The 21,915-nt window shown below is 53.0% G+C and overlaps 1 protein-coding gene across 1 annotated transcript in view; it reads right to left on the bottom strand.

Annotated features, from left to right (window-relative positions):
* The window catches only part of Cdh22 (cadherin 22), a 123,571-nt gene that overhangs the window by 56,830 nt on the left and 44,826 nt on the right, over positions 1-21,915 (bottom strand). The window contains exons 2-3 of the mRNA XM_057780965.1: positions 9,978-10,532; positions 1,344-1,638 (exon numbers count right to left, since the gene is read on the bottom strand). Coding sequence (XP_057636948.1) covers positions 1,344-1,638; positions 9,978-10,223 — 541 coding nt within the window. The 5' untranslated portion in view covers positions 10,224-10,532. The remainder of the gene's footprint in view (positions 1-1,343; positions 1,639-9,977; positions 10,533-21,915) is intronic.

Raw genomic sequence — 21,915 nt, 5'->3', positions numbered from 1 at the left:
CATAGGAACACACAGGTTTTGATGTCTCTCTCAGCAAGCATGTACACATCAAGCACAGATGTGTCTGCATATATGCAGGGCTCACTCCTCCTCCGCCGCTCTATTTTCCCACTATTCCCTGGGGTCCTCCCTCCATTTTCTCTGGTCCACATTCTCCTTTGAATACCAGCAATCTGCTTATTGAGCCAAATTTGGTCCAGTCCGAATACACCAGGGATGACTATGCCTTTCCCCAGATACCTAAGTGTTTCAGCTTCTTATGTGCAACCAAAGGGCAGGAGAGCCAGAGCAAGGTCAGGACAGCTTGCATCTTCAGGAGAGGACAGTATAGGACCCGGGATACTGTCCTCTGCCTGCCTGATTTGCGGACCTCTTTGACTAATATGGTGGGAAAGAGGAGGCCGCTTGAGACCCACCCCCCATGACTCAGTCAGTGTCCACCAGAGACACTGGGCAGTGTTTGTGGGTGGGGCAGAGGCACGCTGTATTTAGTCTGGGCACACTGTTCATGCAGATGTGCTCTGAGCAGGCCTGTGTTACATCTACAGGCAGCTGTGTGTTTTCTTTTGTTACCTGCACAGGTTGAGTGTGTGCAGTGCCCCTGGGTGTTTGCAACCATACCCAGCAAAGAGTAGCTGATTCTCTCAGTGCCTCATGTATGTTGGAGTGCCCAGGCAGCAGGGTCTCTTAGCTGGGGCATCCCAGTCAAGTGAGTGAAGCTGTCCCTAGCTGCACCCAGATGGAAGAGCACCCCAGCAAGATGCTACTTGCTGAGGTTACCCCTGTGCTCATGGTGGTAACTGAGTTGTCCAGTAGCTTGCTTAGTTTGAGGGCCACTTTCTGTGCCTGGGGTGGGTGGCTATGGGCAAGGGTGAGATCGTGTCGGAATCTGTGCTGGCCATGTTGTTGCCCTTTTAGCCTGCAGACAAGCCAGCGGTTGTGCAGGGGCTGTATCTGCGTGCAGCTGAACTTTGAAGAAGAGCTACGACCATGTCAAACATGGCTAGCATGTGGGGTTGTGTCTCTGGGCATACAGCGTGCACATGCCTAGCTGAGCTTGCATGCATAACTGGGCTTGGCTGTGCAGCTGTATCTGAGCCTTTAGCTGTCACTGAGTCCACAGACAGGCCATGTCCATGTGGGGGCTGGGCGTATGGGTGCAGCTGAGGTCAACTGTGGGCTTTGCCCAGTTATATACCAGGGAATGTGCCCTGTTCCTGCCTGTCCTCTGTGTCCTAGGGACAGTCACTCTGTCTGCCCTGTCCCTCCCATTAGGACTCAATCAGTTCACACTGGGAGCATCCCCACCCCAGGCCTCACCCATGCATCCCCCCCCAGCCCACCTGTAGGTGACAGCTCGGCCACACTGCCGATGTAAGGGCCATGCAGGAAACGTGGCTCACTGTCGTTGATGTCCTGCACTTTGATGATAAACTCTGATTCAGGCTCCAGCAGGCGGTTGGTGGCGCGATCCCTGGCTTGGGCCCTGAGTGTGTAGAAGGTTTTCTGTTCCCGGTCTAGGCGCTCGGTGGCATGGATGTCACCTGTCAGCTCGTCAATCAGGAAGATGGTCCCTGCACCCTCGCCGGAGATGGTGTACTTGATGGTTCCATCACCTTCGTCAGAATCAGAATGGATCTGAGGAGGCAGGAGGAAGGCAGGGTGGATACTGGGGAAGGTGGAGGTTCTTCTCTGACACCTTCTCCAACAGAGTCCCCTGGGGCCTGTTCCTAGCGCATCTCTCCTTCAGCTGACCAGCCTGCGCCAATCAGAGCTCTTCGCCTGGGATTCACCCTACTCTGCCTAGGTCTTCTCACCTACCTTCCCTAGGCCTCCCAAACCATCAGCTTTAGATGATAGCCACTAGCCCACCCTACCCCTGCTCAAAAAACTCCCATGGTTCCTGTTTTTTTTTTCCCCTCATTTTTTGAGACAAGGTTTCCCTGTGTAACAGTCCTGGTTGTCCTGGAACTAGTTCTTGTAGACCAGGCTGGCCTCGAACTCACAGGGATTCACCTGCCTCTACCTCCCGAGTGCTGGAATTAAAGGCGTGCGCCACCACCGCTCAGCTTCCTGTTGTCTTTAAAACAAAGCCCGGGACAGCAGCTTGCATAGCCCTACAGCTCCTACTGTGTGCTCATGTATGTGTTCGTTTGTGTATGTGTGCGCGTGTCGGGGGTCGTGGGGGACGGTGTCAGAAGACATCCTTAGGCGTCATCCACTACGGATTATTTTATTTTATTTTTGAGACAGTGGCTGGCCCCCCCAGCTCTGGGATGACAAGTGCATGTCACCATCATCGGCTCTTTTCAAATGTGGGTTCTGAGGACTCAAACTCGGGTCCTCATACTTGCTTGCAAGACAAGTACTTTGCCCACTGAGCTACTGCTCTAGTCCTGAAGCTCCTATTCTGAGCAGGCATCCTTGTTCTCGGCCTACTGAAAATCCATCCACCGTACAAGGCTCGGCTCACTTGCCTCCTCGTCTCAAAAGCTTTTCTGCATCTCTTTCCAAGAGGAAGAGATCTGAGTACATGCAGCCATCACCATCATCATCCTCATCATCATCACCATCATCATCATCATCATCATCACCATGTCCCACCTTGTGGGATCACCGTTCGTGCGCTTCTCAGACCTCCATATGCACATAAATGACACGGGCAGCCTTTAAAATGTGGCCCTGGCTCACCCGTTCTGGGCTGGGGCTTCCCAGTTCGCAAGCCCTGAGCTGCTCAGTGACCCACTTTGCACTTTCGTCTCCCCCGGGCTTTATTACAAACCTCTGGAAATGGAAGATGGGCCCATGACTTGCTATTTTGTGGGGACCAAGAGTGGGAGGGGGGATGTGATTGCTGAGGTACCTGTACCCATCAGGCATTTCGCAGGGCAAGGAGCACATTTATCTAGATTAGGACTCTAATTAGAGCAGCAGCAGCAACAACAACAACAAAACAGATTAGAGCAAACCCCATTCAAGCAAATTTTTCTTTTTTTCTCTTTTTTCCCCCATTTACTTAGGGAGGGCAGACTACTGAGGAGCTACCCTGTGCTCCCTCCCTAAACTCTCCTACTCCGTTCAAAAGCCTCCTGTATGTCTTACATAAATCACTGCGTTTCTCTGAGCCTGCCACTGCATTTGTAACAGGGCAGATCCTCCCAGAGGAGCTGGGTGGACAGTCCCCTAAGGCCCTTGCCAACTGGCCAGCACCAGCCGCACAGGAAGCGAGATGCTGCCCAAGGACTGGAGCTGGAAACAGGTCCCACTGAGCAGTGCATGGCCCCTCTGGCTACTGGGTCACCAAAAGGTCCAGAAGGCTGGGAGGTGGGAGCAGAGAGGGACTACTTAGGGAAGGTATGGAGGCTTTTGGCTTTTTTAGCACCCACTGCAAATATACCTATTGGCACTAGCTAAAACTTAGCCTTGCCTGAGACACATTAAGTATCTGACACATGGAAGCCATGATTATATTATACTAAGCACTCACTATTTATAACTGGGTTTTTCTCATGGTACAGCTAGGCACCAGACCCCAGGCTATTTCCACTGCACTGGCATCTCTTGGGGTAGGAACCAGCAAGAACCTGTTCTCTTGCAAACAGAAACACCTAAGACTTCACCCTCCAATGCACAAATCTCCAAGCAGCCCCAAGCAGAAGAAAACCCATCTGGATGAAGCGGCGGCTCCTCTCTAAGCCTCCGTGGAGACGGGGCATAAAGGAGACAGTCTCTACGGCACTTTTGTGTCCTGGCTATGGCAAACTCCAGCCCCCTCATCTTCAGAACAGGTGCCAGAAAACTCATCAGGAGGAGGGCCCACCCGGCTACGCAGGGGGAGCTGGGGTGTAAATTCTGTGGTAGAACTTCGTGTCTGAAAGGTGGATCATAGAAGTGCCATTTGGAAGATTGAATGGCCCATAAACATTTTCATATTTCATTAGCCGATTAATGGGCATCTCTCTCTTTTTGGCGACTCTGCTGATTCTCAGCAGAAATTGCCGGGAGTAAATGGAGGCGTCTAGTGGAACCTTTCCGGGTCCCCGTCCTGTTATAGATTGCCCCAATTAATGCCCGTCCTGGGCTCCTTCTTCCTGTCCAGTTACTGTTAATAGATTTCTCATAAGTGGCTGGATTGTAAAAACCTCATAACTCAGTTTAATGCTCCCAATAAAATTATCTCAGATGTCGGCCCTGAATCATCGGCAGCGCCTGGCTGAGGGGACCTGTCTCTTGTTTGTTTGTACTATTTGATCACCTTTCCTTGGGGAGATATGGGGGGAAGAGGGGCTATGGCCTCTCTTACGCTGCCTCTGCCCACTTCTCAGATTGACCTGGGATCTGCTTATTTGATCAGCAAACACTTGGGAGCAGCATGGTAGAAGAGATGAGACTCTGGGAGAATTATCTTCAATGGTGTCTGTCACATCCCTGTGAAATGGCTGTGGCCTGTCTCGGACAAGGAGAAGTGCACAGAGACAGAAGTGATCTTGGTCATGTGGCCCAGTGTGGAAGCTAAGCGCGGAGGTGTTGGTGGTCATGGGAGGGTTCATTTCGCTCTTCTGAGTCCTGGCTCCCCACCCGAGGCATGCAAGCCTACCTGGCACAGTAAAGATTAAACATTAAAGATGAACACCTGGGGCCAAAGAGGTGGCTCAGTGGTTAAGAGTATTGGCTGCTCTTTCAAAGGACCTGGGTTCAGTTTTCATCACCCACATGGCAGCCCACAGCTGTCTGTAACTCTAGTTCCAATGGACCCAATGCCCTCACACAGACATACATTTGGGCCAAATATCAACACACATAATAATTAAATGATTTTTAAAAAAGATTAAATGAACACATGTTGGCAATGACCCAAGCCTCTGGCCATGGTAGCCTCCTTCCTCCTCTGTATCCTGGAGCTCCATGATGTACAAGTAAGGTCTCACATCCCTTGACATTTTGTTTTTTCTTTTTATTCCATTTTTTTTTTGTTTGTTTTTTAGAGACATGGTCTCAGGTAGCCCAGGTTAGCCTCAAACTTACTAGGTACTCCCCCAACCCAGTGATGGTATTACAGCTCAGCACCCTGATACGTTCACAGAGACCTCCTTCCTACTCTCAATGAGGGGCAGGGAGGAGGGAGTGGAAACCTGAATTGATGTCATCAATAGTCTGTGAAGTGTGACATAGTGCTCACACTGGGGCCCAGTAGCTCTTCTCCAGGTATACGGGTCAGACTACCAATCAGCCCAGAGAGGGAGAAGCTAAGAGCCCAGAGTTGTGGGGCTGGGCTCAGTATTAGAAGACTGTGAGCCCCCCAGTTGTGCAGGGCAGCTGGGGAGTGCGGGAGTCATGGTGCTCTCATTTCCTGGACACTACTGGGTCACTCCTGCTGCAGGCTCTCCGCACACAGTATGCAGATGTCTTTGTGTACCCTAAGTGAAGACACCAACATGGTGCTTGCAGAGAAAATGCAGGAGCGTGGAAGAGCTGCACGTGCACGCTTGTGAGTGAGTGTGTATGCTTCAGTGCACACATGCTCACCAAGTGTGAGATCGAAGTCCCCTTGAGGACACAGCAGAGAGACCATTTTCATCTCTGCCGTGGCGCCCAACACAGGGTCTGACTGTAAACACGTTGACCATGTGATTAAGGACATAGATGGTTTCTAGAATTTCCTAGCTGCCTGGCACTTCTGGACCCATTTGCCTTCCTTGCATATTCCCATCAAGATGCCGCATTTGAGCCTCAAGTTCAAGAGTCGCCCACTTCCAAGGGCTCAGGTGGACAGTAGCTGGCCAATGGAGGATGGCCACAGGGCTCTTACGGGGCTCAAAGCACCAATACTGGAGTCTTTAGCACGACCTCTGCCTGCTACATCCTCCTCCATGAGCTCACCAAGATATTCTATTCTCTCCTATTATACAGATAGGCAAACTGAGGCTTAGAAAAAGGTATACATCCTACCTGAAACCGCACAGCTCACAGCAAGCAGTTCCAGAGCCAGTGTGACACTATGTCCCTGTTCTTACTACCACACTGGGTGGCCTGTTTCTGAAGAGGAACCCCCACGCCACCTCATCCTCAACCCTAGCCTTCTATCACAAACACCAAAACCATGGGCACGGCAGTGCTTCATCCCAGGGGGCTGCAAATGGGATTTATGGGCCATTAATTACTTCCTCCTAATTAAATCAAAATTAAATGCGAGCAGAGGTGGGGTTTCCTTATTAAAGACAATTAAACGGACAGCAAGGCTACGCAAATAAAACGAGTTCAGGATTTAAACAGAAAGCAAATCAAATAAAGAGCCTCCCCCCTCCCCCAATGTAAGGGTTCTGTTCACGCAGGCACGACTCGTAAACCAAGAGTTCATCAATTTTCTTTAAATATTAGCAACTTAATTAAATCCACTCTCCTCCCCACTCTAATCCTGCCGTATATCTAAAATAGATCTCACCGCCCACAGGAGTTGGTCATAAGTGCTGACCCCATAATTCTATCTTTTTTTGAAAAAAAAAAAAAAGTAAAATCCTACAAAATCCACATTCGACTGACAGGAGCCTCGGGGGAAATTACAGTTCAGAAAGGGGATTAGTGAAAGTACCCAGATTTTATGGAAATGCTGGGAGGCTGCTTTGGGGGGGTCGTGTTTGAGAAGGTGAAAGGAGGTGGCTGGGAATGCCAGCTGGGCAGGGCTGCGCTGTGCAGGGAGCTGTTGCTGGGGCCTTGGTGGTTCCTGTGGGTGCTGACAGGAGCCTGGCGGTGAGTGATGGAGAGGGCGGTTGTGAAATCGGCTACCGTTGGGCACGCGGGGTTCACAGCCTGGTTCTGTTGCTAAGCTACCTTTAGAATTCGACAAGGACTGATGCTCCGAGTGACTCCCTGGGGTGGGGGACCAGGAAGCAGCGATTTCACTGGAACCGTGGAGAAGTCCTTCCTCCTGGCAGAGCAAGGGGCGTGGCATGATGGGAACTGGCACACATGCGTGTATATGTGCGAGCACTGTATGCATGGGTTTGGTTTGCTAGGGACAGGTGACTTAAACAAACAAACAAACAAACAAGAAAACAACAACAACCCAAGCTCACATTCTTAAGACTGACAGCCTCCCTCCAGTGAGTGATGGGAAGCCAAGATGTGTTTGGAACCGAATGCAGGGGTTGCTAGAACCTGGGAATCTGGTTCCAGTCAGCTCTCTGGTCACACGCCAGTCTCCCTCCATGAGAAGGCCCCAGGCAAGTGTTTCAAAGCTAAGAAACCGTCTCCTTGCTCCCTGTATAGTACCTTCGGGAGGAGGCCTTGGCAGCAGGGGGGCTGAGCTCTATGTAAAGGGGATGGAGGAGGCTCGCAATTCACAACAGTGATGGAGACCTGTCCAGTGGATGGGCCAGCACAGTGCTGTCTTATATCAGAGGCTTCCCATGAATTCCAGACTTGAAGTGGTGTCTGGATGCCTGGTCTTATATCTGTGTTGCCATTTGGCCTTGGCACAAGTTTCTCCATCCCCGGGCCTCAGTCCCCACCCCCACTTTTTTTTTTTCTTACAATGAAAGGATTTATTAGGAGCCCGTACTGACAACAAAATTGCGGTTCAAGGTAATGGCACGGCGTTTACTCACGCAGCGGTTGGGACTCTAAAGGCTGGCCAGGCAAAGATGCAAGCAGCCGTTAATGGCTCCACTTCCTGTTTTTAGAACCCGGGTGACTGGGTGCCCTTTGCAGAGAACCCAGCTACTGGGCAATTGACTACCTGGGCCAGTCACCCCATCTGGCTTTTAGCAGATGTTTGGGCCTCTTTGGGGACTTGGGACAAGTCACTTTCAGGCTAGCCTCTTCTCCCCAGGGCATTAGAAACTACAACAAGGTGTAAAACAGCTTGGTTAGGTGCTTTCCAAGCGCATGAGGTTCTGAGCTTGATCCCCAGAATTTGGATAAAAAGCCAGGCGTGGTACCGTGCTATTGTAATCCCAGCCCAGGGGGAGGCAGAGCCAGGTGGATCCTTGGGACTCACTAGTTAGCCAGCCCAGGTTCCTCCATGTCTTCCAGACCAGCAAGACCCTGCATCAAAGGAGGTACACAGTTTTGAAGTATGACGGCCAAGGTTGTCCTCTGGCCTTCAAACACTCAAGAAACTTCAGAGGCAATCTCTAGCAGATGCCCCTGCCCACTCCAGGTCTCTTGCCCACTCTGCCCTTCGTTTCTCTATCTGCAAAAAAGAGAAATGTTTTTCACCTTGCACGTGAATGATTAAATATTTTATATGGGAGTTATAAAGAGGAACCAAGACAAACAAGCCCTGGGACGAGTGCTTGGTGGGCTCCGTTTTCTCTCTTAACCAAGAAGCTGGGCACAGGGGCTCTCAGATTTCCTCGTTTGAAGAGAGGGGTCTGGCTGTGTGTAAACTGGGGTTCAAGGCTATATGGGGGAGCAGGTTAGCCAGAATAGGCTTCCAGAGCCTGCATTCTTAGCTATCAAACCACAAGTACCTGCCATCTCTGTCAGCCTGACAGACCTGGCAGTCTCTGCTCTGCCGCTGGGCTGCCAGGCCATCCGAAGCAAGGCCCGTGCCTGCCTGAGTCCCGTCTGTCAGATCCTGGTTTGCTCAGCCAGGGGAACGTACTTCAGCCCATGCATGGAGGGTGGTGGTTGAGTAACAGGGACTCCAGTGTCAAGAGAGCAGTGTTTCCTACATGCTGATCCACAGGTTTGCATGCGTTTTCCTGTCTCTGTCAGGGGCTAGTCTCTGAACCTCAGATCTGCGCCGGCCACTTCTTAGGCTCAGGGAGCACACATATGCTCTTGAGTTAGAGTGCCACTGCCAACCAAAATGTGCAAGCAGGATGCCAGCCTAAAGAAAGCTCAGAGAACCAGCCCCAGGTTCCACCTTTCCTCTGCTTCACCATCTCCACTTCTGGCAAATCACCAAGTCAGTCATCCTCTCCTGGCTTTGGAGTCTTTCCATAGGTTGCTCCTTCCACCAGCTTGGTGAGCTCCTACTCCTACGGTAAAGCCCAGCTCAGGGAAGCCGCCAACAATCCCATTTCATCAGTGCCTACTCGCTTCCTGGGCTGGTTTGTGAGGATTTTTACACATCAGAGTGTCTGTGATGTGTAAACTCTTAGAGAGTCTCAGCTAGCAGGGGCTGGATCATACCGCTATGGCCAAAGCAGCATACCCAGTCTTCGTGAGGAACGGGGATTGATTGAAAGGGTGAACACCAATCCTCTCTTCCTTACAGGCCCAGAGCCGGTCTTCAGCCAGGTTAACCAGCATGAGCTCAGAGTCTGAGAAGCAGCATTCATTCATTAATTCATTCATTTGTTCATTCTTTTCTTTCTTTCACTCATTTATTCCCAGAACAGTGTAAATGGTAAGCAAACATGCTTTGATGAAAGAGGCATGTGTCAATTGCATAATCAAACAAACACATGTATAACTGGTGCATCTGAAAGTCAGATACAGGGACCTCAGGGGTGAATGCACAGGTGTGTGTGTGTGCACGCGCATGTGTGTGTCCTAGCCTGATGTAGTCATGGAGGGCTTCTCTGAGGAAGCAGCATTTGAATTGAGATGTGTAGCAAGTGTCAGGTACCTGGCAGAAGGAGGAAGGCACAGGGAGGAGAGCCTTGGGGAGAGGGGCAACAGAAGATAAGACACCAGGAGAGTGACAGTGTGGCAGGGGCACAGCTACACAAGACCCCAGCTCTGCAGAGAGTAGGTTCAAATTCAAGTGTGACCCTGGGTACATTACTGAGTCCGGGAAAGCAGTCACAGTACACATGGGACATGATCAGATCTGTGACCTTACTGGGTAGCCCCACAAAACCCGTGCATGAGCTGATCTCCCCTACTGCATCTAAAGTGGAAAGGTGGGGGGGGGGGCCGGCGGCTTCAGAGGGAGCATGGGGCAGGAGACAGCTGGAAGGGAGCTTGGAGAGGGACTACAAGGGGGTGTCCCCGGAGTTGGGGCTGGACAGTGGGCCCCTCTTTACCTTGCCCACGTACAGGGGTTCTGACCCTGTGTACTCCTCCACCACGAAGAATTGGTTCCACACCCAGCCGCGCTTCACTCGGCCTGCACCCAGCTGGTTGTCCTGCTGAGTTCCCGGTGACGTGGAGGATGGGCCAGGGGTGCTCGCTGCCCACAGGTGCCCCAGCAGCGGTAGCAGCAGCAGCAGCAGCAGCACAGGTGATAGCGCAGCCCCTGCCCGGAGCGCCCCGTTGGGCCTCGGCCTCATTCTTGGCAGCGCGGGCCGGGCCCCGGAGCATGGACGGGAGGCACCGCAGCGGTGCTGAGTCACATGGTGACCTCAGCCTGGGGGATGTTGGGCTGGACTGGGAGGGGGCGCGGCCACACCCGGGCATGGAAACCTGGTCCTGGCCCGCGCCCCCCTCGCTGAGCTCCTGGCCCAGTCAACAGGCCGCACAGCTGTGGCTCCTGAGTAGAGCTTGTGCCATGGTCCCTGGGCCCAGACGATGTGGTCAGTGGGGGCAAAAGCTTCCTGAAGTCCTTCCGGGACTAGGGGTCATCCAGATCCATCGGGAACCTGTGGGACAAAAGCGAAAACATTTCTGTCTGAGGGCAGGCTGTGACTGTCACTGGTCTTGCCGTAACTAACTAAACACCTTCCGAGTGTCTAGCCTTTGCAAGAACAGACATGACAGGGACATGTTGATGGCAGTAGGCCAGCCTATCCCCAAGCCCTAGTCCCTTCCTTCATCCCCTAAGACCCCTGCTCCCCACACCCCAGCTCCTCCAGCTGCTGCTCCAGCCCTCAGGCCCCCAAAGCTGCCTGTTTTGTTCCTGGCTGCTGAGTTCTCTGGCACAGTGGGATCCCCACAGAAGCAGCTTCTAGAAGGCCTCCCAGAGCCGGAAGCTCCAGGCCTCCAGAGTGCAGCTTGGGGGCCGTTCCTTAGTTCTCCCCACAGCAGAAGACCCAGGGGATACCTGCGGGCAGCTGCCTCTTTCGCACCCCTTGTGGGAAGGGACCTCTAGAGTCCTAGATGGCCTTGTTTGCAGCACCTAGGGTGGCTCTGGGTAGACACACCTCCTGAACTGGGTCCTCCACGCCCCCCTCAGCCTTCCTATCCCCCACACTCAGCCTTCCCATCTCCCCCCTCCCCCATCAACATAGGCTGGCCATAGATCCATCCATCTCGCCTTCCCTCAGATTCTGCTCTCAGCAAGGAAGGCTCTGAGACACTCACGCCTACTGGAGCCATAATGAGGAATAATGGCCTAATGTGGGTGTTTGTGGGACAGCCACGCTTCCACCAGGAATTTCAGGTACACAGTTCAGCTCCATTCAAAAACTTCTTTCCACTGACCTCAGCAGGGAGCCAGGCTCAGCCAGCCTAGCTGCCTGGAACCAAGGCAGATAAGCCATAGTTCAGTGTGACAGGAGACAAGACCATCCCATGGCATGAGGGGCACGCGGTCAGTGTTAGGAGAAGGCGGACTGAAGACTGAGGGGTGCGAATGTTTGGGAGGGAGAGCAATCAGGGCAACTTCCTGGAGGAAGAGGCACCTGAGCCGCTGGGAAGGAAGGGTGGTGTTCTGAGTACAGGCTGGCTTAGGAGGGTTATAGTGACAGTGTGGAGGGCGTGGCAGCGGGCAGGGGTGGGGCCTTCTGAAGACAAGGACCACTCTAAGGTTGGGATGGGAAATGTGAGCCACCTTCTTTGAACAGAACTGCAATGGGGAGTCTCCGGGTACCACACCCTGGGAGCTGGGTGTCACATCTGTAACAGATGTGACTCCGAGTGCTGGGGTCTCCAGGGTGAGTTGAAGGGTTGAAGACCATGGCCAGAGGTGAACAGCCCCAGTGCACAGGAACACAGGGGACACAGGCTGTGACATGCTGCCCCCTCTGTCCCTCTAGGCCCTGCCCAGATTTAACCAAGTTTGGGCCTGTGACCCCTCTTCGAGCAGCTCTCTCCGCAGTCCCCGCCCCACTCCGTGCCCTGTGGATGACTTCTACCACCCAGGTGTCCCCGCTGTCCCTGCTACACTCTTGCCTTGGGGGACCTGGCTCTGATTCTTCCTCGCATGATGGCCTGGCTGGTCGTAATGAGGTTGGAGTTATGGGTGAGGAGGGGGTGCCCCCCCAAGCTTTCATTTCCTGGAGCTTATGAGTTCCCTGCATGTGCCTAGCCTGCCTCGGGAACTGTTCCCTTGGCTCCAACAGGCAGTTGCAGGGCCGTATGGTGCTGCAGCAATGTGTGTGGAGGGCAGGGGTGCGGGGTGATGAAGGTGGGGAGGTTGGAGATTCCAGAGAGTCTGCGGCCACTTGGTGGGGAGGGCCAGAGATTCCAGAGAGATTGGGGCCACTTGGTGGGTGTGAGCCAGAGATTCCAGAGAGTCTGAGGCCACTTGGTGGGGAGGGCCAGGGGACCCCCCCCCCAGTGTTTGCAGGCTCTGGACTGCCGCTGGGTCTGTCTCCTCCGTGTTTTATTTCTTTGTTTATAATACCTCCGATAAGGGGGAGCAGCACCCTGGGAGTCACTCACTGGTTCATTCATCAAACGGCACTGTCTAACACATCTAGGAGACAGAAAAGACTCTCATTCATTCATTCTCTCCCTCATTCAGTACACTTTTAACATCTGCGTGAGGCAGCAGGATGGAACCAGTTACTAGGAGAGAGACACACCATTTCTGGCTGCTCCTTTACTCTTTCCATAAATATTTACCAGCATTTCCCCGATACCAGCTCCCGAGTGGGGCCCTGGGGACACAGCAATAAACAGAGTCCAGGCCTTGGGGAGTTGACCTTCAGGTTTGCGGGGAGGGGAGCAGAGCATAAAGGACCCCGTCCGCAACATCATTTCAAATATGAAGAGTAGGGGTGGAAAGAAGGAAAAAACAAGGCAGAAAGGCTGGAGGGAGTGGAGGATTATGGGTAGGAGTGGGGGGACGTCTCAGAGGAGTGACCGACGCTTAGTCTAGAAGGATGAGGGGAAGCCAGACAGAGCAGCAGGACATGCAAAGGGCCTGGGGCTGGAGCCAGCAGAGGTTCACCTGAAGTCCAAACACTAGGCGGTTTTGTACGTGTGGGATAGGGGTTGGGGAGGGGGCGCTTGGTGGAAGACTGCAGAAGCCTGCACTCAGACTCCCACTTCAGAGAGTGGGCAAGTTGAATTCCAAAGCACTACCTGAAAGTTGCACGGGCTACCACAGCCAGAACAGACTTGAATCCAGGACTCGGACTTTTCTTGGTACAAGGGGATGGGAAAAAGTACCCCTCTAGGGGGATGAAGCCCCCACTGGGTGCATGTGGCAGGACAAAGCTGGCCCTTTGTATACGCTCACCCTGGGGACCCTGTCTTCCACCCTCCCCTCCTCTGACCTGGGCCTTTGTACCTCAGCCTCCAGGCTCTCCCTCCAGCAACTGGCCAGCTTCCCTGGCTGCCAGCCAGCTCCTCGCGCTCAGCACAGCCTGCCAGGGCTGCAGCCGCCAGACACCTCCCTCCTCTCCTGTGTCAGCTTTGCCCGAGGGCACCAACCACAGGACCCTGCCCTGGCATTTTGTCTGACCAGGAGGACAGCAGTGGAGCTCCCGGGCTCCCTCCAACTCTCCTTTGACTCCGTGTGAGCCTCTGGGCATGTTGGTGGCCTTCCCCTGGCCATGGGGTTCAGCTTCCTCCATGGAGCTCTTTAATCCCAAGTGGGGTTAAGAAACTGAGTCCTGGCCAGGCTCAACTGACGCTGGTCTTGCCTCACCTACCTTACTTTGCCATCAGCCTGGCCTGTCACGTCACAAAGGTCACGAGGCTCTGCTAGTCACTCATCTAGGCTCAGCACAAATAAAGGGACACCGTGCTTTGTGCAGAGAAGACACAGGCGTGAGCAATGGACGTGTCTGACACAGCTTGGCTTTGGTTTTGAGAGCCACTGTGGCGGTGTTGGGATGTGGGGCCTTAGGGCTTGGGTCCTTATGAATAAAACAGAGACTGGAATCAGTCCCTTAGGAGAAAGTGGAAGTGAAGTGACCCCAAAAGCCCTGTTCTCACTTGTTCTTTCAGCTTGGGCCATCACGACACCTTCATCATGTCCTTGGACCTCTAGGACCAGGGATGGAAACAAACTGCTGTGAGTTTTTTGTTTGTTTCTTCTGAAACAAACATGGTCTCACTATGTAGCTCTGATTAGCCAGGAGGTCACTATGTGGACCAGGCTGGCCTCTAACAGATCAGCCTGTCTCTGGCTCTTGAGTGCTGGGATCAAAGGCGTGCATCACAGTGCCTGGCTACCTGTTTTACTTATACCTTATTCAGTCTCCAGTATTCTGTTATAGCAACAGAGGATTGTATTAGATGATGGGTAACAGGGTAACAGGGGCGGGGGAATATTTATGCATGCTCTATCATCTATCCATCTACATATCTGTCGTCTATCAACTTATCAATCATTTTAAATGATAATTGGTACAGAACGGCTAGGGAAGGCCTTGCCATTAAGATGCTATTTGAAAAGAGATCTATTTGGGCAGAGAGGAGATGCCGTAAAACCAGAATGAGCATTCTGATCCGAGGCGGAGAGGCAAGAGCAAGGGACCCGGAGACCAATCATGTCAGAAGGGAGAGAACAGAGGGAGCTGGGGTGGTGACATGGGCAGCAGGTGGGGACAGAGAGTACGGACGGAGGGGTGTCAAACTGTAGGTTCTCCCGAGTTTTTACTATGAGATGGGACCCTAGGTAGGTTTGAGCATAGGCGTATGGTGAGCACACACCGACACAGACACACACATGTGTACATATGCAGTCATGGCAACCAGGAGCATGTAAGCAGGTGCTGGGAAGTACTTGACTGTGGGAGCATCGATGGGTCTGGAAGGGGGTGCGTGTGGCTTGACCAAGGCACAGTGAGGTTTCCTCTGGTGGAGCTGAAGACACTGTGGGAAGAGAGGGCGTGAGGAAGGGGGGAGGTCCGTGTTGCCGTGTCATGGTTGCGTTTGGATGCAGTATGTCAGCGTGTTGGTTGGACAGCTGGTGGCCTATGGAAAGCAGGGCTCTGCTGCCCCCCAGGTCAGGTGAGCAGAGCTGAGGGCTCAAATTCTAGGGCGAGCTTGAGATTCGGACAAGGAATTCAGGTGAGATGGTAGGAAGGTGAAGGAGTAGGCAGTGCAGCCAGAGAGGACGGACCAGCAAAGGACACTGGGTGGGATTGTAGTCTGCCTCTGAGATGCCATAGGGAAAACACAGTCCAAAGGGAAGAGCTGTCCATCCATCCACCCATCCATCCATCCATCCACTCATCCACCCACTCACTCATCCACCCCCCCATCCATCCATCCATCCATCCATCCATCCATCCATCCATCCATCCATCCATCCATCTATCCATCCATCTATCCACCCACCCACCCATCCACCCACTCATCCATCCACTCATCCATGCACCCAGCCATCCACACACCCACTCACCCAAAACATCCATTCATCCATCCACCCACTCACCCATCCATCCATCCATCTATACATTAATCATCCATCTGTCCATCCTTCCCCAAACCCTCTAAGAACCCCCTAACAAGCCAGACAGGGAGCTCCAGATTCCTGGAATGCTGGTGACATAAAGGCGCACTCCTTTCCTTAAGAAGCCTCCATCTGGGTGCTAGAGCACTCTCCCAGCTCTTTCCTTGCACTGGGAAATGTACCGCTTCCCATTTATCTCTTCAGCAATACACACTGAATGCTGACTGCGAGCCAAGCTCTGTGGATTAGATGCACATTCCCCGGAATGACTAGCAGAGAGCATGTAAAAGAAACAAAAAGCATCTACAACAAAGCATGGAGAGCAGGCTGCAGGAGCAGAGGATTCAGGCATGGATGGGAGGGGAGGCAGGAAGTCACAGAAAGAGACTGAGCAGAGGATCCTGAGGACAGGATGAGGGGCCGTGGACATGGCAGCCTGGCTGGATGTCGTGGCAACTAAAAAGAATGACAAGGAGTGAAAAGCTGCAGCTGACTGGGAAGCGCTGGCTTGACCTCTGTCCTCTCTTGTGTGTTTCATTTCAACATCCATTCTTCCTGGGGCCTTGTGTGCTCAGCTTCCGCTCCGGGAGCAGAGACTAGTGTACACCAGCGAGAGCTCCTCTCCTCCTCCCCACCAGTAATTGGTTTACAGAGTGTCCCATAACACAATTCTGCTCAATACAATATAAAGGGTTATCTTCTGGGAAGCCTCTTGGAAAACATTTCTACTCCCAGTAAAAGGGGATGCCTTACGGTGAAAGCTTTGTTTCCTGAGTGTGTGAGCAGCAATGACTGGAGCAACAGCAGCCATTTTGGGATGACAGGGAGTGCCATTCCAAGATGGAAAGTTCTACTAAGAAAAGGTGAAACCACTGCATTAACCTGCCCTGGTTTGGGATCCGGGCTTAGTGCCCATTTCCTCTAGATTCTTGCTCTGCTTTCCCCAGAACTCCCTTATATCTGCCTAGCTGAGTCTCTATCGTAGGCTTGCTGTCCACTGTGAGGACAAGCTTCTAAGCATCAAAGATCATAGCCATTTCCAGAGTGAAGTACGCGGCTTGGGCCGCACTCAGGAGAGGCTTGCTCCAGAGTCGGCCACTGCCCGGGAGAAGGTGACCTTTCCCACCGCAAAGGAGCCCTGACTCGGCTGTCCTAGCTCTGTTGTACTCTGGGCATAACCGCTGTTGCCTTGCTATTTCTGTCCACTTGCGTTCTGCAGCAGAAGCCGGCACGTCCTGTCTGGGTTTCTTGGTACCCTGGCACTGCCACTGCCAAGGCGAGGGTGCCAGCTCTCCTCTGTCATCTGGCTGTCTCCCTAGTGATAGACAAGGGCTTTTCCTGACTGATGTTTGTCTCCCAGTCGATTATTCTTCCAGGAGCCAGGAGAGAACTGGGCACAGTGACATCCCAGCAGGACAAAGTGGAAGAGACTTCATGGCATGGCCTGGGGCTTATTATACCAGACTGCTTCTCCAGACTCCGGGTCATCTCCAAGCCCAAGACAGAGGGGTAGAATCAAACCCTTAGCACCCCTGAGGCCACATGGCCAGGTTGGGGCCTGACATCTGGCTGCTGCTGGACTATGAGAGACCTGGGTACCTGGTTGTTTCTCTGAACCTCACTGTTCTTATCTGGAACTGGGGGTGGCTCTGCTGGCCTTAGGAGGACAAGGTCAGATGCAGAAGACTGTGCTGGAGAGAACTGGTGTTGAGTGGCAATGCTAGAGGGCCAGCAATACCTGTTTCTGGTCACTTGTTGGGTTCCCTTGGACTCCTGTTACATACCAAGTATCCTGGCTGGGAAAGGGGCTCAGAGAGCTTGTTTGTACCCCTTATTTATTAATTTGCTCATACATTTTGTGAACAATTGCTAGCCAGGCCCACATGTGACTGATGTTGGGGTCCTGTGCCAAGGAGAGTGGAGTGGTAATCTGCTTGACACAGTGGAAGACAGATTCCTGAGCCCTAGCGAGGGACGGGTGTTTGGGGCAAGGAGATGCAGGGGAGGAATGGTCATTCATGCATTCCCTTGCTCCTTCCACCTGGCACTGCAGGCTCGCTCGTGTCCTCTCTCCATGCCCTCCTGGCTCCCAGGGCTGCCAGTGGGCACTTTGCCTGGCAGGCTGGCACCTGTCTGCCTTATCCAAGTCCCAAGGGCACAATGCCTGCTGGATCCTGGATCTGGGGCACATTGTAGCCAGCTGCAGCCTGCTCCCTGGGGGACGTTATCTCCACCAGCTTAGTTCTCTCTTCTGGGGAGAATGGGTCTCAGTGCCCTCGGCAGGAGCAGTGAGCATGGAGGGTGCTGGGCCAACCACCCTGTGCCCGCTCCCTGCTCAGAACCCCAGGTAGAAGGCAATGTAGTGTGGTAAACAAGAAGCCAGCTGGTGCAGCCCTCAGTAAGCTTGCTATACATAGAGCATGAGCTTGGGCAGTGCTAAACACATGTGTTGCCAGAGTAGGGTCACATCCCCAGCACTGGTGCTGGTGTGGTGATGGCGTGGTTCTAACGTGGTGCTGCTGCGGTGCTGGCACGGCACTGGCGTGGTGCTGGTGTGAGATCAGATCTTCCAGGACTTTTCAGTTTGGAAGCCAGATGTACTCAGTGAGGAAAGCTGGGAGAGAGGGAGGTGGGATCAGGTGGGATCCTTCACCCTCCGACATAACACACCCTCCCAATTGCAAAGGTTGCCCAGGATCTCAGACACCTCATCTAAGCTGAGCACACCCCGGGACCTCTTTCTGTGGAGTCAAACTGGGTTCTTCTGTCCCCACGTAGGTCACAGGCATTGCCTGCTTACCTCCAGCCTTTGGAGGTGGCCACTGCTTTTTCAGGTAAGGTAACTGAGGCACAAAGCAGTTGTGTGACTTGCTCGGGTCATACCCTGACCTGTTTTGGAGCCTAGATTTGAACTCTGATATGTTGGCACTACACATGTGGCCACCCCCTCAGGACCCAAACCTACATTCTCTACACACTATCGCTGCCAGGTGTCCTGCCCGGTGCCCATCTCCAGACGTAGATACGCTGGCTGTGCTCTGGATCTGAAATCCCTGCTCTTGTGTGGAAGGCTCCGACCCCAGTGAGGAGGTGGCCAGAGGTGGAGCCTTGGGGGATGATTGGTCATGAGTGCTGTGACCTCATTAGTGACCACCCATCGCTAGACTAACTCAGTGGGCTCTGGGGAGAAGGGAGGTCACTGGGGCATGTCTTTGAAGAACATTGGTGCAGAATATTGTGTACACTGTGAAGCTGTGTCTCCGCCTAAGGCACCTTCTGTTTGGTTTAAGAAAGATCTGTATGGCCCATAGCTAGGTAGGAGAGGATAGGCAGAATTTCCGGGGAAGAGAGAGGAAGAGGGGAAGGCATCTAAGTGCTCAGAGATGCCAGAGCAAGTCGGACATACAGTACAGAGAAGAGGTAACTGAGCCATGAGGTAGAAAGTAGATTATTAAAAACAGGTTAATTAGTTATAAGAGATAGCTGGGGAAAAGCCTAAGCTAAGGCTAAGATTCCACAATTAATAGCAACTCTCTGTGTCATTATTAGGGAGCTGGTGGTCCCACAAAGGAAATTCTGACTACATTTGAGAAAGCTTGCTATGGGACACACTTTCCTTCTGTCTCCCTCGCTCTGTTTCCTGCCTACTACATAGTGAGCACCTTTGGTTCACCACCCATTCCCTGCCACAATACTCTGACCAGACCACCATGGCCGAAAGCCTCTGAGACCGTGAGTTCAAATCAAACTTTGCTCCTGAGACCAGACCTGCCGCAGTGTTCCGACCTGCTGCAGTGTTCCAACTTGCTGCAGTGTTCCAACCTGACCTGCCACAGTGTTCCGACCTGCCACAGTGTTCCAACTTGCTGCAGTGTTCCAACCTGACCTGCCACAGTGTTCCGACCTGACCTGCTGCAGTGTTCCGACCTGCCACAGTGTTCCGACCTGTTGCAGTGTTCCGACCTGACCTGCTGCAGTGTTCCGACCTGACCTGCTGCAGGTTCCAACCTGCCACAGTGTTTCGACCTGACCTGCCATAGTGTTCCGACCTGACCTGCCACAGTGTTCCGACCTGCTGCAGTGTTCCGACCTGACCTGCTGCAGTGTTCCGACCTGACCTGCTGCAGTGTTCTGACCTGACCTGCTGCAGTGTTCCAACCTGACCTGCTACAGTGTTCCGACCTGACCTGCTACAGTGTTCCGACCTGCCAAAGTGTTTTGTCATGCAGCAGGATGCACTGACCAACAACAACTAACGACATTGTTGTTTAAGATGCTCATGCCTCAGGAGCCTTTGCTCTTTCCTTAGGCCTGGGCCAGACCGAAGGGTATGTCTAGGGCTGGAGGGACTGTCCCTCATCCAATCCCTCTGTCTCCTCCTAGCCTAGGGAGTTCACAGCCTCCTGAGCCCAAGGCTCAGGAACTGGCTTCATCTGGGTTTCAGTGCCAGTTTGCTGGCTGTGGGGACTTCAGGGACTACCTCTACCCCTAATTCCCACTTCATTGTGGGGCTCTGGACATACGGGGGCTTGAGGAAGGTGGCACGGCTGCTTGGCTGCATGGTCCAGGGTAAGAAGGACAGGAAAAGCGGGGTTGTCGCAGCTCAACTTCTTTCCCCAGACCGCAAGGCTGCAGTTACCTTTCCCTCTGCCTCTGCCATTTATGGCCTCATGAAATATTTAACTGACTTGCTACTACATGCCAGACCCCTACTGGAGGCTGAGAGCCCAATAAGCTCAGTCTGGGTCCCACAACTGCCTCCCACCCTGCGTGTGTACATGCGTGTACATGATTCCACAGACAGACACACACACACACACACACACACATATATATATATATATATGTATATATGATTTTCAATCGGTTTAACCTCTGTAAAGATAAAACACAGCCCCCCCCCACATATGTACAAGGGACACAACCTCACCATGGGTGGGGGGCTGGCTAGAGAAGGGTCCCCTGGAAAGAACTTGGAGGCAAAACTGGGGCCCATGAGATGCGCTCAGGGATAGTCTAAAGAACTTTCCAGACCAAGGCATGGGCTGAAAAGTCATGCCCAGGTTGCAATAAAAATTAACTAGCCTAGTTTGATGAGGTGACGCGCACCTATAATCCTAGCATGTGGAATCCTGGGGAGTCCAAGGTCATCCTCAGTTACTTAGTGAGTTGGTGCTAACCTGGGCTACAAGAGACCCTGTTTCTAAGAAGAATTAACTAGCCACAGTGTAGAGGGGATCCAGGGCCTGGGATCTGGGCTGGAGAGCTGGAAGATGGGGAAGGTCCTGAGTAGAAGGATGGGAGTGAATTTGTGTTTAAGGAGGTGGCTCTGTCTGTGGCTTGAGGAAGAAGACAGAAGTGGTGTCTGGGGAAGACAGCGGTGGTGGTTCCGACCAGGCAGCCGCTGTGGGGTGAGAGAAACTGACAGCTCTGAAATATTTAGGAAGCAGAACAGAGCCAACTCCATGATGGATTGACCAGAGGGGAGGTGGGAGGAGGCAGCGGAGGACGGCTTCCCGGTTTTATTTTTCTGTTTTCGCTGATGTTTATCGATCAGCTACTAAGAACCAGGCACATTCAGTGCTTCCCAAGCCGCACCTTCTCTGTTCCTCATGTAACCCCATAAACTCAGTTGTCGCCCTCCTCCTCATGGCCTCCCTTTACTCTGGGAAGGAGGCTGTGGGAACCAGGACCCCGATCCTCTGGGGAAACAAACTCTGCAGGTCACGGCCACAGAAAAGGAAGACAAGCAGGCCGGCGACATGCGTCAGTGCAGACTATGCTGATCCACACTCACGGGGTCTCTCCTTCATGCCAGGAGTTTCCAATTAGCTAAGAATCAGAGGTGACAGCTAAGTGCAGGGCACTCCACATCAACCTTCTCATTGTGTTCTCCGAAAAACCGTCCTTCAAACTTCTATTACAGAAAGGAAGGCCAGTGGCTCAGAGAGGCTGAGGACTTGCCCAAGGTCACACAGCTAATTAGCGGTAGATCTGGAATTTCCTTAAGTTGTGGTGTGGGAAGGTGATGAGCAAGGGGGCTGCAGTGGCTGCTGGGAAGGACACACTTGACTTTGGGCCATGGTCTTCTCTCACCGTGACTTACTCAAGCCTGTGTCCATACTCAGGATCTGACTTCCCACGTCAGCTGGGAGCTCCGTGGGTATGTAGCTGTACACAGGCATGCTCACACAAGTGCTTCCCACGGCTGATTGCTGCGGCTGACTGCTGCTTCCCTGCGGGGGCCAGCATGTTCACCCTCCGTCCCAGGTGTTGGGGTTCTACCTGCCTCATGCCCCGCCCCCACCCTGCCCCATGCAGCTGCAGGCACAGCCTCGCTGTACATCATGTTGACAGTAGAAATTACATCCCGGCTGCTGTTTTACACCGCGCCCTGTCAGATCTCACCGCAGCCCAGTGATCAGGACAAATTGAATACCATCCTGGCCGTG

This window comes from Chionomys nivalis, chromosome 9 (assembly GCF_950005125.1).
Source record: "Chionomys nivalis chromosome 9, mChiNiv1.1, whole genome shotgun sequence".
NCBI classification, from domain to species: Eukaryota; Metazoa; Chordata; class Mammalia; order Rodentia; family Cricetidae; genus Chionomys; species Chionomys nivalis.
This window is presented reverse-complemented; position numbering and strand designations above follow the sequence as displayed.